We start from the raw sequence: 13080 nt of genomic DNA on the forward strand, positions 1-13080 counted from the left end.
CATTGAAACCCAATAATCAAGCTCCAGGACAGCTTGTCTGCAGACTAGATGAAAATATTAGAGACTAGTCAATACCTAAAACATCCTAATAGCCTTGACGTACAAAGAAGCATGTAACTGTGCTATGATGTAGTTGGCAATCTGAAAGGGCGTCAATAAAAATCTCAAAGGCAGACCATTTCATTTAATGTCCTTAAAATCTGGAACATCCGCCTACTGCATCTTAGGATTGGGTCTACATTTAATCTTCAATTAATATAAGATCTAAATCATTCCTCTCCTGCAACGTTTGAACTCCCTTCCCCACCAAGCCCAAGCACTATTGTATCTGCCTGTCAGAGGATTATGACCACACTTCAGACCAGCACAACTGTCACACATGATGAATATACATTGTTAAGTATTTCCATAATACTTGGTCTAAAAATGTATCTTCTCATCCATGTCTCCATTATGCGCAGTGCTCTGCTTCCCTCTGGACCCGGACCACACCTTATTATTAACCTTAGTAAAACAAAGAAAAATACACTATACCTAATGCAAGACACAAATACTGAACTTGAAAAAATCCTACTTTAAAGATAAGATTAACCAAGGTTTTCAATACTCAAGAAGACATTTATCAGCTCTTAAGCAATATTTGGCACCTGTCCTGTCATTGCAAAAATGCCTCTAATTGTAGTTGGCATTCACAAATGCCTGTGCCTCTTCCACCAATCACCACCTCTAGTTTGGCTTCAGAGAAAGAAATAGAACCTAGAAAGAGATGCTTTGGGTTTTGGATGATGATTGCCCCTATCTGATGATGACAGCTACAGCTAAGTAGTACATCTCAACCTCTCCTTGGTCTTTTGTTATGGTTGAGCATGAGAAACTTCTGACTATTGTAGCAATGAGTAACTAGGCTAAGCTGTGAGGATGACGTTTTGGACTGGTACTTCTTATTCTTGCCAGGAAGACACCAATGTGTTTAAAGTAAGTCCTTGGCATCCATTATGTTTCTCCTCTCCTGTGGCATAACCAGGGCTTGATCTTAGCACCTGTGCAGTTTACTTTTTAGAGAACACCGTGAGAAGTCTAGGTGCTTAAAAGATTTTGATGTATCAATATGTGGTTGACACCCATATCTACTCACATCCCAGCTCTACTTGAGGGTCTCAACCAGAGATGATATCAACACAAAGAAGTTCCTTTTCAGAATCTTGAATGTCCTTGGTCTTCCTATAAATAAAGTTTGACCTCTTCCCACCCAATGACCCTTCCTATGATCAGTCAAGATTGCCCACAAGCATCCATTTCTACCCTGTCTATACCCAATACATCCTTTGTGTTCATTTTGGCGCTCTTATCTTACTTTTTAACCATGTGCCCAAACTATTTGGAAATGCTGCGTTCCACCTACATCTGTCTAAAGTGAAATCCCCGATTCCCTCTCCCAGACAGCAGGTCAACAGTGCAAACTCTAGTTCTGCCTCACAATGACATTAGAAGTGTCCTTCATTATAGGCAACTCATATTTGCTCTTGCTTCTCTAAAATCCATTCTCCGCTGTGCAGAACTCCTCATCCTCCATTTGAGAAGACCTGTTATCAGTTATCGCAAAATGCGATGCAGCGCGCGCAACGAGATTCTTTTTATTTATTTAAATGTGTACTTACCTCCGTTCATCCATATTCCGGTGTTTACATTTCCCCACTCTGCCCCTCCCCTGCCCCGCCTCACTGCCCCACCGAACTCCCTCCACGGACCGCTACTGCCTGTTATATCTTTAGCTCATTGAACTCTCTTCATTCACTTCATCTCCAAACCTGCATCATTTTTAAACTGTTTAACCACTACAAGCCATCATACTTAAAGTAACCATTGTGCATCGTCTGCTAAATATTGTATATATATATGCATTCACTGAAGTTCAAATATAGTTCCAACTGAGTACAACCTTCTTCAATAAAAGGTGCAGTAATCATAGTATTTCAACAAATAATTTTCCACATTTCTTGAAAATGATTAATTGTATTTCTCAGAGAGCCCATGCCTTTCTGCATGGTAACAAACTTTGTGAGCTCTGCAACCTAGTGGTAAATCTTAGCATGAGTCGTGCACTTTAATTTACACAATATTATTTTTTGCTTGGAGCAATAGATTTTTGAATCCGTAAAATAGTACCATAACTCAATATGTACTCTCCTGTAAAGACATAAATAAAAATTCTCTTTACACTTTATGTGCACATTACTCTACTACCATTGCAATTCATGTTGATCTATCCTTCCACAAATAATGAACTGTATCACAGTGAACCAGCTTGCACTTATAATCCTTGATTTCCGTCTGACACATATCCAGCACATGAATGAATTCAAAACAATTTAAACTTTTTAATTTTGACTGGGGTCTTTGTAATATCTGATAATACCCTTTTCCACGTTTCCCCTCTTAACTTAATTCCTACTGCCAGTCACTTAGAAATATTGTGAAACTTGCATTGGACATTATCCACAACTTTGTAAAGGCTTGAAACTGTTTTCTCCATTCTCCTAAACCAGAGTTATATATAACTTTAACCGAGGACTCTCTTCGAGTCCATATTTCTGACTTCAAGAGTACCTCCAAAACATATTTAATGTACAATATTTCCATATTTCTGAAAATCTTAAAACATCTTTGGTGTTCTAAATGGCAACAGCTGTCTATTCTCATTTAGGTAAGTTATATGAATTATAGCTTTATCCTTTAACCCTCCTGCATTGTCAAGACCGTCCAAAAACAAGGACCTATACCACATTAAAACCCCAAGTTCAAGAATTTAAAAACGTTAAGATAATTTTTATGTGCACAGCCTGGAAGGCCTGCAGTTAATTTTGAAAGCGGATGAGGCACATATCTAGACAAATATCAACTAGAAATTATCAGAGGTTTCTCCTATTCATGACGTTTTTCAAATCTTGATTATACCCACCACTGGACTTACAGTTGCCTCCCTATTAATCGTGTGAAGTTTTTTTTCTCATTCATTTTTTTTGTTCTTATTTTCTTATTTATTCATTTGCATTTTGCAAAACACCCATATGTCTCCTAGGCCGATTTGTAGTGCTGAGTTGTTTATTATATTATAAATTTGTCTCACTTGTCGGCCTTGTGAAGTTTAGAGTCACACCGTGTGCATTAACGTGTAGACTAAGCTCTTACTGTTTTTACATCGCACTACCTTTACAACGCAGTCATTACAACGCAACATCCTTTACATCGCATGCCATTATAATGCAGCCATTACATCGCATGTCACTACAACGCATGTCATTACAACGCATGTCACTACATTGCTTGCCATTACAACCCAATGTGAGGTAAATAATGGGGAATAGTAATTTTTACCCCTACACTATCCAACACTTACTCTACTGTTGCACTCAGTGGAGTGGGAATAGTATTTTTACCCCTACACTATCCAACACTTACCCTACTGTTGCCCTAAAACTAATGTGCGTTGTAATGTATGCGTTGCAATGGAATGCGTTGTAATGGAATGCGTTGTAAATGCAGTTTCTAAAAATGTGTTGCGATGGCATGCGATGTAAAATCATACGTTGTAATGGATGTTGCGATGTAAAAACTGCTTTGTAAAGGCATGCATTGTAAATGTTTGCGTTGCAGCGTCATACATTCATGCACACGATCTAGTAATGTCTTAACCTCCCCATAAAACTCTTTGGCACTTCGACCATCAAACAATGGCTCTAAAATTCTAGGTATGGATTTAGATTTGTATATTGTCCTGGACCAACAGAAAGTGGACGGATACAGAAAAGAATTGCCTTGTGCAAGTTAAGTTATGTTGAGATCTCTTAAATGGAAGTTTTTGTAATGGAGATTATGGATTGAAACCAATGCATACAGTGGTTTATATCATCTGAGCCTGACAAATATTCCATGAAGCAAACTTGTACAAAGCCATAAGGAACCCTTGGATGCACCGGATAAACAGATACTCAAATAATTTCGTTTCATAGGTGTTTCTTGTTGATTCGTTTTTTCTGTGAATTGGCCAGTCTACAACATTAATTATATTCGGCTTGTATATACGTCACTGTATACGCATTCACTATTTCACTTAACGCTGGATGTATTTCTTGCTAGAGTTCAAAATCCTAGTTAGACATTTGTCTTCAAATTCTCCATTGGAAAGTACTCCACAATTCACAAGAAGTGACAGAAAGTAAAATGCCTCTGACCCAGAACATGGAAACCCTCTGTTATAGGAAATTATTCTGTGCAGTCTACAAGTTTTTGCCTCCTGAATCATTATGTTTTTTAGGTTTAAAAATGCACTAGTCTACTCTCTGCCATCAATTATAATAGCAGGAATCTGTGGATCGGTTCCTAGCCATGCAGCCCCTACCGTAACATAAGATCTGACTTCTACTTTTTCAGCTAAAAACTGCTTTCCCTGTTCTGCCAAATCTTTACATAATGTCTTTACCTTGAAAACATTTCTGATATTTTTAAGCTTCTCTGAAGGCCCAACACTATTCAGTGTCCCTGATTTAATGCCATGTTCTGACTCTTCCTAATGGGCAAAATAATCTCACGATGGTATGAGAGAGAGGCCAATAAATGAATGGGTGATAGTGCAGGCCTTTTCTCTGTTATTGGCTCTTTGTGCATTTTAGTGGTTGCAGATGTTCTTCAATGGATTTGAGCTGGGTAGTATATTATTATAATCTCCCTATAGTGCCAATAACTTGCTGACATTATTTGCTATATTTCCTTTTTATGTCTTGTTAACATTTCTAGGCATTATTTCGACCCCTTCATCCCTGAAATTCCAGGAGTTGAGAACTTTCAAGGTGAGTCACAAAGCTTCTGAGCCTGTAAGAATTGGTGAAAACACAACTAGGAGACAAAGGCAGAGGCTTTTATGGTGACCAGGGCAGGCAGGTGATTAGTCACAGGCTTAACATGCTGTTAGTTGTAGAAGGGTCTGTGTGCAGATGTTAGTTAATTTTACATCACCTATTTGTGGCATACTGTTCATATTACCTGTGACATCAATACCCCACGTTATTGTTACAGTCTGTGAATTTGTAGAATTTTCAGTTAATTTCACTCATGCATTGAACTTCTAAATTCTATAACAGTACAGGGAACAACAAGGGTTTTGTGTGGTGTGTGTATGTATGTATATATGTATATATATATATATTCAAAGAAAAAACCATAGGTTTCAGGCACGTTATAGTTAGGAATTAGCATTTAAAAAACCTCAGAAATTCACTGAAAAAACCATAGGTTTCAGGGGTGTTATAGTTAGCTGGACTTTTCACTTGTACAAAACCATTGAAATTCCCCCGTTATAGTTAGTTCAGCTAACTATAACTCGCGCGCCCGCAATGCACTGCTGATGACGTCACATATTACATCACTCATGACATGGTCAGTGACATCACTCATGACATCACTGATGACATCTCAAATGACATCACTGATGACATCACTGATTACATCATCCAGTGAATGTCTGTTTTTCTGAAAATTAAATATGTTTTATATATGTATATCTCAAGGTCGATGGAAGAATAAATGGGTATATAAGTGTCTAAATGGATGATTTGTTTTTGAAAAATTGATTGTGTAACTGACTGATTAAGTGTATCATAGTGAATACATGGCTTAGTGAGTAATGTTTAAATATGTAAATATCTGTATCAGTCTCTCACTTTGTGTATGAGTGGCTGCATGGGTTGGTGAGTAGCTACATGGGTGTCTATATAGGTTATTAGTTGGTTTTTTGAGTATCAGTCTGAGTGTCTGCATGGTTCGGTGGGGGGTATTACGTAGTGCATAGGTGCATGAATGAGTGACTCACTGTTTGTATGTGTTGAAGACAGCATGTGTGCAGGACTGTATGGGTGGATGAGTGTGTGTATGGGTGTGTTAGTGAGTGAATGACTGTCTCAATAGTGTCTTTATGAGTAACTACATATGTTTTAAACTAGTATATGTGACTATTGGTGTATATAAGTGAGTATATGTGAGAGTGAGAGATTGAAAGTGTTCCTGTATGAATAAGTATGTGTTTCTATAAGTGATTGTTTAAAAGACTAAGTATGTGTAAGTTTCCGTAGAAGTAAGTGTGGTGGTGTGTGTATAACTGTATATGCAAGTAAATGTATGTTTGATTCTTTATTAGCATGAGTGACTATGTGTGTGAGTAACTATGGATGAGTGGCATTGTGTAACAGGATGTATAGGTGTATGAGTACATATGATGAGTGAGTACATGTATGAGTGACTGTATAGGACTGTTGGTGAATGAGTGGATGTGTATGTGGATCTTAGAATTACTGAAGAGGTTGTTGTAACTGGTATTGGTATGTCCATTGTTTTGAAAATGTTAGTCTCTATTTTTGAATGTGTGTATCAAAGGTTATATCCGGGTGAGAGGAGGTCTGCCACTCTATCACAAGGATGATGTAATCAGTGATGTCATCAGTGATGTCATGAGTGATGTCACTGACCATGTCATGAGTGATGTAATATGTGACGTCATCAGCAGTGCATTGCGGGCGCCCCCGTTATAGTTAGCTGAACTAACTATAACGGGGGAATTTCAATGGTTTTGTACAAGTGAAAAGTCCAGCTAACTATAACACCCCTGAAACCTATGGTTTTTTCTATGAATTTCAAAGGTTTTTTAAATGCTAATTCCTAACTATGCCTACAGAGATAGGACATGTGAAGAAAGAAGAAAAAATGCACAGAAAGAATAAAAAGAAGTGCAGAAAGAAGCAACAGAAGTCCTCAAAGACGAAGAAAAGTGCAGGAAGAAGGATAACGTGCAGAAAGAACAAAAAGAAGAGCAGAAAGAATCCTTGTTGCAAAATCATCCTGTACCCTCAACTTTTTCAGACGGATACTGGTGGTAACTGAGTCTGACTAACCAGTCCTAGAGCCAGTGCTATGTTAAAAGACACTTAGAATACAGTGAAAACACCTACATACACTAGGGAACATTATGCGTTGGGGTCCCCCTGTGATTAGCACGACCTCCTCTGTAAGCCCCTAGTATATAATAGGGCAGGGGGATTAAAACTACCTCTTAAAACAGGCCACAGGGCGTTTTTGCACACGTTAACTCAGGCCCCGTCCCCTCCCTTCACCACTGTGTAAACACGCCCTGTGTCCATTTTTAGTTGGGAGATTAAGTTCATTTGAATCCTGAGGGTCCCTAGGGTCCAACTAGCCCACTAGCTACCTCCAGTAAGTGCCACAGAGCTGCGTTGCAGAGAGGTGTAAAAAGCGGCACAGCCTGGACCACCTCTCTGCAATGCAGCTCAGTGGCGCTTACTGGAAGCACTTGGTGGGCTAGTTAGCCCCCAGGGGCCCTCAGTATTGAAGGGAAATTATATCCCCAATTTAAAACGTGCCATAGTGTGTGTTTGCACACATCACCTCAGGCCCCGTCCCCTCCCTTCACCACTGTGTAAACGCGCCCTGTGGCTGTTCTAATTTGAGAGATTAAGTCTCCTTGAATCCGAAGGGTCCCTAGGGTCAAACTAGACCACTAGGTACCTCCAGTAAGCGCCACAGAGCTGCGTTGCAGAGAGGTGTAAAAAGGGGCTTGGCCTCAGAACACCTGTCTGCAGCGCAGCTCCCTGGCGCATACTGGAGATGGCTGTTGGGCTAGTTGGCCCTCAGGGACCCTCAGTATTGAAGAGGAATTAATTCCCCAACTTACAACTCGCCAGGGGGCGCGTTTGCAGAGTGCTGCAAGGAGGGGGCGTGGCTTCCGGCACGATGCCAGTCTTTTATTTATTTTAATTTTTTAAGAAGGAGGGCTGTGTGGTTCCCCTTCTTATTCTAATTTATTGGCCCTGATGACCCCATCCCCCAGGGCCTGTCTCCTAATTATATTTTTTTACCCCAATCCCCAGGGCCGGCCACTGTTTTTTATTATTTTTAAAAATTATATATTTATAGACACACCTAGGACATGCTGGACAAACTGTACGTACCTATCACCATGACGATTTGAGTGATATTCATTAAATTGCGACTATGCATACAATGAATCCACGTGGAATGTATTTACACCACTAGTGAAGCTCTGACATGTCTGATGCCCTACCGTGCCTAATCCCGGTAGACACCCTTGTCGTTTATTTATACAAACATGGGTAGCTATTGATGGGCACATTTAATACACATGCACACCAAGCCATTCAAAGGGGATTCGACAAAAATTCGACCAAAACTATGTAAGAAACCCCCCTCACGGTTAATAAAACACACATCCACTGCCGGATGTGTAATACTTTTTATTTTACTATCTGGAAAGGGGACGAACATCACTTGAGTCACAGCGCGCTCCTGGCAGAGCCCAATGCTGTGTTACACCCACCATTGCCGGCCGAGTGCCACACACCTCTGTGTTGTATTCCACCAGCTAGTGCATATGCTATGACACTCTCTAGCCCATGTGCACTGTAACACCACCCCGTGAATATGTCATGCCACACTTGTCTTCGCACGGGTTATATTGCCCCATCTAACGTGCCTTCCTCGATGCCTATGTTATAACGCACAGTGCTATGCCATACATATTACAATCTGGGATCCATATCTTTGTCACAGTGCATATGCAACGTTACACTCCCCAGCACATATTTTATATTACAACTTTAGAGACTAGTTAGGTTACACAACACTGCCCTGTGCATATTACACTCCAAGGCGCACATCGCATAGCACGCGCTAGTGCCTGTGCTATCTCGCGCTCTCCAATGAATCTGTCATTGCGCACAATGTATTGCATATTATATTTCACGCCCGGTTCATCTTATATCACACTTTTTGGTGCATAGTTTATACCATACACTATATCTAGTTTTCATCTTCAATCGTGCTCTCAGGACTATGTTCTATAAAACACTGTGTTCACCTACCCTTTTCACGGGTATTACATTTTGCGATAGGGGGTGGAGGGTCAGGGGGTGTTTCTGCCAAGTGAGCCCGGAGTCACAGTCACAAACGTCCTCTTCTTCCTGAATAAAAGTGAGGTTATGCTGCATACTTGTTCATATTTTAAGTAGTTCGCACAGACACACGTTTTAAAAACAATAAAGTTCCTAATACCCGCCTTCTCTGAACAGTTAGCTTGCTGCCCCATCCCCCTCCTCCCTATCCTCTGTTGTGTGAATCCATGGACTAGACTCCTCCCTCCTGCCATGCATGGTCTGATGTGCTGCCACTGCCCTCAATTTAGTATGATGTACCAATCTCCTCCGTCTGCCCTCCATTGTCCAATTCTATGCCCCATCATTGACCTCCTGCTTAAACTCTGTGCTTAGCTTGCTGCCCCTATTCTCCTTCCCCCTGCCCTCCGATGTCTTTGTGCATGCCCCTGCTCCATCCTTTTTGCCCACCATGTTCCATGGACCTGCCACTCCTATCTACTCTGAGTGTTCTGTTGAGCTGCCACTCCCCTCCCACCTGCCTAGCATTGTCAGATGACTGTAACCTGTCCCTGCCACCTCCACCCTGCCTGTCCACATGCCATGCCCCTATCCTCTTCCTCCTGCCCTACATGGTCCATTGTACTGCCACACCCTTCTGCCCTCCCTGGTCTGTTGTGCTGCAACTGCTCCTCCTGCCTGCCCCGTGCGGTCTGTTGTGAGGCCCCTTCCCCTGAACTTTCTTGTCTGTGCACAGGTCCTGACCCTCCCTTCTATCCTCCATCGTCCTTTGTGCATGCCCCTGCACCCTCCTTCTTGCCCATCATAGCCATTGTGCTGCCACTAACCCTCCCACTTGCCATGCATGGTCTTCTGTGCTGCCATGGCCCCTCCCACCTTCCCTGTGTGGTCAGTTAGCTGCCCCTGACCCCCTCCCACCTTCCTTCCATGGTCTGTGTGTATGCCATCACAGTCTCACTGTTGCTCTTCATGGTGTGTCTTGCTTCTAGTGCCCATCCTGCCTGACCTGCATGGCTATCTTGCTGCTCCTGCCCTGCCCCCTTGCCCCCAGCCCTCTGTTTACATGTGCAGACCCCTACTCTCTCCCTCCTGGCTTGTCTGTTCCATTGTAATGCCCCTGATCCGTCCCTCCTGCCCTTTATGGTCTGTTATGCTGCAGCTTTCTCTCCTGTCTGTCCATTATGGTCAGCTAGCTACCATTGCCTCTTGCCCCTCTGTTCTCTGTTGTCCATGTGCATGGTCCTGTCCCCTCCCTCTTGCTTTCTACGGATTGTTGTGTTGCACTCCCGTCCCGCATGCCCTGTGTGGTGTATTGTGCTGCTGCAAACCCTGATGCCTGCCCCGCAGGGTCAGTTTGGTGCACCTCTCCATATCCCTCCTGTCCTCTGTTATCCAAGTCCATGTCCCTACCCCATTTCCTTCCATGATCCAATGTACCATACTTGCGAACATTTTGAACTTGGTAAGAGGGAGATTTTGAAAAAAAACTGGGGTATTGATTTTCCCCTTTGAGTTACATTGAAAAAGAGGAGATTGTAGACAGGAGACAGATCAAATATAGCCCATTTGAGCTTAAAAACATTGGTCGTTTCCTGGCTGAATCGGGTCTGTTGGCATGTATGGTTGTACTACCATTGCCTCTTCCTTCTGCCCACAATGGTCTATTACATTGCCACAGCCTCTCTTGCAAGTCCTGTATTGTTGGTTTGTTGCCCCTGCCCCCCTTTCCACTGCCCTCCATAGTCTGTTGTGCTGCCACGGCCCTTCCTGCCTGCTCAGTGTGGTTAAATTGTTGCCTTTGCACCCTCCTACCTGCCTTCAATTTTCAGAGTCCGTGCCCTTGGCCTCTGCCTCTCAACAGTATCCTAATGAACAACTAGATTGCTAACATTCTATATTTATTACAAAAGTGTGGAACGCCTGACGTCATCTTGATGTAATCAAAACTGTAATACCTAGAGCATTTCCTTTAGAAATTACATATATGAGAGGGTCTTATTGGCATCAAAATTATGGTTAGTGCTCTAAAAGACTAAAATAAGGACATATTTTCTGAGTTTTCAAATAGCGACAAAGCACTTTTAAATTATTTGTTATCTTTATGTTTTTTTATCCAGTTGACCACTTGATTAAATGTTGCACTTAGGGGAGAGGATGTGGTGTTACTTCCAGAACTGCAGACTTTGCAACTGGGGAACCAGGTTGGAGTTTCTGCTTCAGCTCGACATTCTGTGATTCTGGTCAAATCACTTAGTCTCCCCATGTCTACAACCAAAATGAATTTGTTCTTGTGTGATGTAACCAATGCTCATGTAAAGCACTCCAATACCTGACAAGTCTGCACTATATAACACTGCAAAAACACAAAATAATAAGTGTTTTGCACACTTCTGTCATTGGGCTATATTTGGGCTACATCTGGGGGATTTTGGGCTACATTTGGGCTCTTTTGTCTCCGGTGGCCATCTTGGGAGATTTATTTGTTATGAAGTTTCCTAATTTCCTCATGTACTGCAGTCTCCTCAGTAGGAAATGCTTTCAGTTTTTTACCTTGATTCCATCATGAAGGTATTCAGATATGTCACACATTTGCCATAAATTCAGAATGTTAGCACTCTTTTTGCTCATTAGATCACTGTAGTAAAGCTACTGCTCACCAGGGAAAACTGCTGCTGGTATTGAAAGTGCATGTTTCAGTCTGCATGTCAGAATTTTTTAATGAAATAAAAGAGGATTTCAGAAGTCAAAATGTGCCCTAGTGTTTCTTTCTGCAGCACTAATCATACTTGTTATGGAAAAATGAACCCCCTCATTTTGTTCCTTTTTAAATTAAATGTTTTAAGAGTTACCACTTTAATCCAAGCAAGATGGCTTCAGGTGTGCCATACGTTTATCATAAGTAGGACTGTTAGCGCTCTAGTTGTTCTTTGGAACACTCTGGGAAGCTGCAGTAGAACACAAAGGAATCAACTGACAGTCTCTGCCATTGTTGGATGTACATGTTTTACTGAGAATGTCAGACTTCATTCTCACATGACTGAGAAAGATAATGTGAATTTACAGAAAATAAGCTCTCAGTTTAGCTTATAGATCACCTTCCAAACCTCTGTGGGAAAAGCATGAGAAAATATTTTTCTCTCAATCATGATATCCCAGCAGAAGGCTTTTTCACATGGTGAAATCACCTTAGAACATACCACAATTCCTAAAATGAGTATGGTATCATCAACAAATGATTTATAATGTAACTAAAGTCTTAAAACCTTCTATTAACTGCAATGCTTTTTAATGAGGTGCTATCATGTATATTGGTCCCAAGATGGCTGCCAACACTTCTTGGATGAAGTGCTGACAGCCAATCAGATCTCAAGATGAGATGTGTGGTTAGGCTCCGCCCACATATATATATGATTTTACTTTTGATTTTCTCAGGAACTACTGAACAGATTGACACCAGACCTGCAAAGGGCACTTCCCTGAGCTGAGGACTACCTCTCTGCCAAATTTCAAGTAATTCTGTTCAGCCGTTCGGGCTGTACCTTGGACTAAAGGTCCCTATGGAAAATTGCATGGGGAAAACGCGTTTTGGGACCCCCCTTTTTTCTCAGCCCCCGCTTGACTAATCCCCCCGAGACTTTCAGGGTAGGAGCGGAGCGGAGCGCCCCACCTATTCTGAAAATTTCGCGAGGATTCGTCAACCGGCGCCAAAGTTATTCCAAATAGAATGTTGCGGATTTCCTATGGAAACACGGTCCTAACTATAACTATCTACTGGCGACCGCCAGTAGATAATATATATATATATATATATATATATATATGTATATATATATATATATTCCTCCAACCGGTTTCTCGTATCAGCTTGTGTGGCGCTCAGAAAGCGGTGCGTAGCTCCCGCGGTTGAAACCAAAACCGCTACTCATTTTCTGCAAATATCCTGGTTCCCCAAGAAAAGTGGGCCGCACTCATCACAGGTCACATTTAAGGTATTTATTTTCCATTTTCGTCAAGCATCAAGTAAATTTCCTTGGCATCAAAGACGATGTATTCCTACGCGTTTCGGCATTGCAAATGCCTTGTTTACGGTATACATTTAACGCTC

At 41.6% G+C, this 13080-nt stretch overlaps 2 protein-coding genes across 2 annotated transcripts in view; both read left to right on the forward strand.

Moving 5' to 3' along the window:
* Positions 1-13080, forward strand: part of LOC146782609 (uncharacterized) — a 114206-nt gene that overhangs the window by 68685 nt on the left and 32441 nt on the right. Inside the window, exon 5 of the mRNA XM_085639961.1 lies at positions 4795-4847. Coding sequence (XP_085496087.1) covers positions 4795-4847 — 53 coding nt within the window. The remainder of the gene's footprint in view (positions 1-4794; positions 4848-13080) is intronic.
* LOC146782610 (uncharacterized) overlaps positions 1-13080 on the forward strand; it is a 123265-nt gene that overhangs the window by 3363 nt on the left and 106822 nt on the right. The window lies entirely within an intron of this gene.

The sequence above is a fragment of the Triturus cristatus genome, chromosome 12 (assembly GCF_964204655.1).
Source record: "Triturus cristatus chromosome 12, aTriCri1.1, whole genome shotgun sequence".
Classification (NCBI taxonomy): Eukaryota; Metazoa; Chordata; class Amphibia; order Caudata; family Salamandridae; genus Triturus; species Triturus cristatus.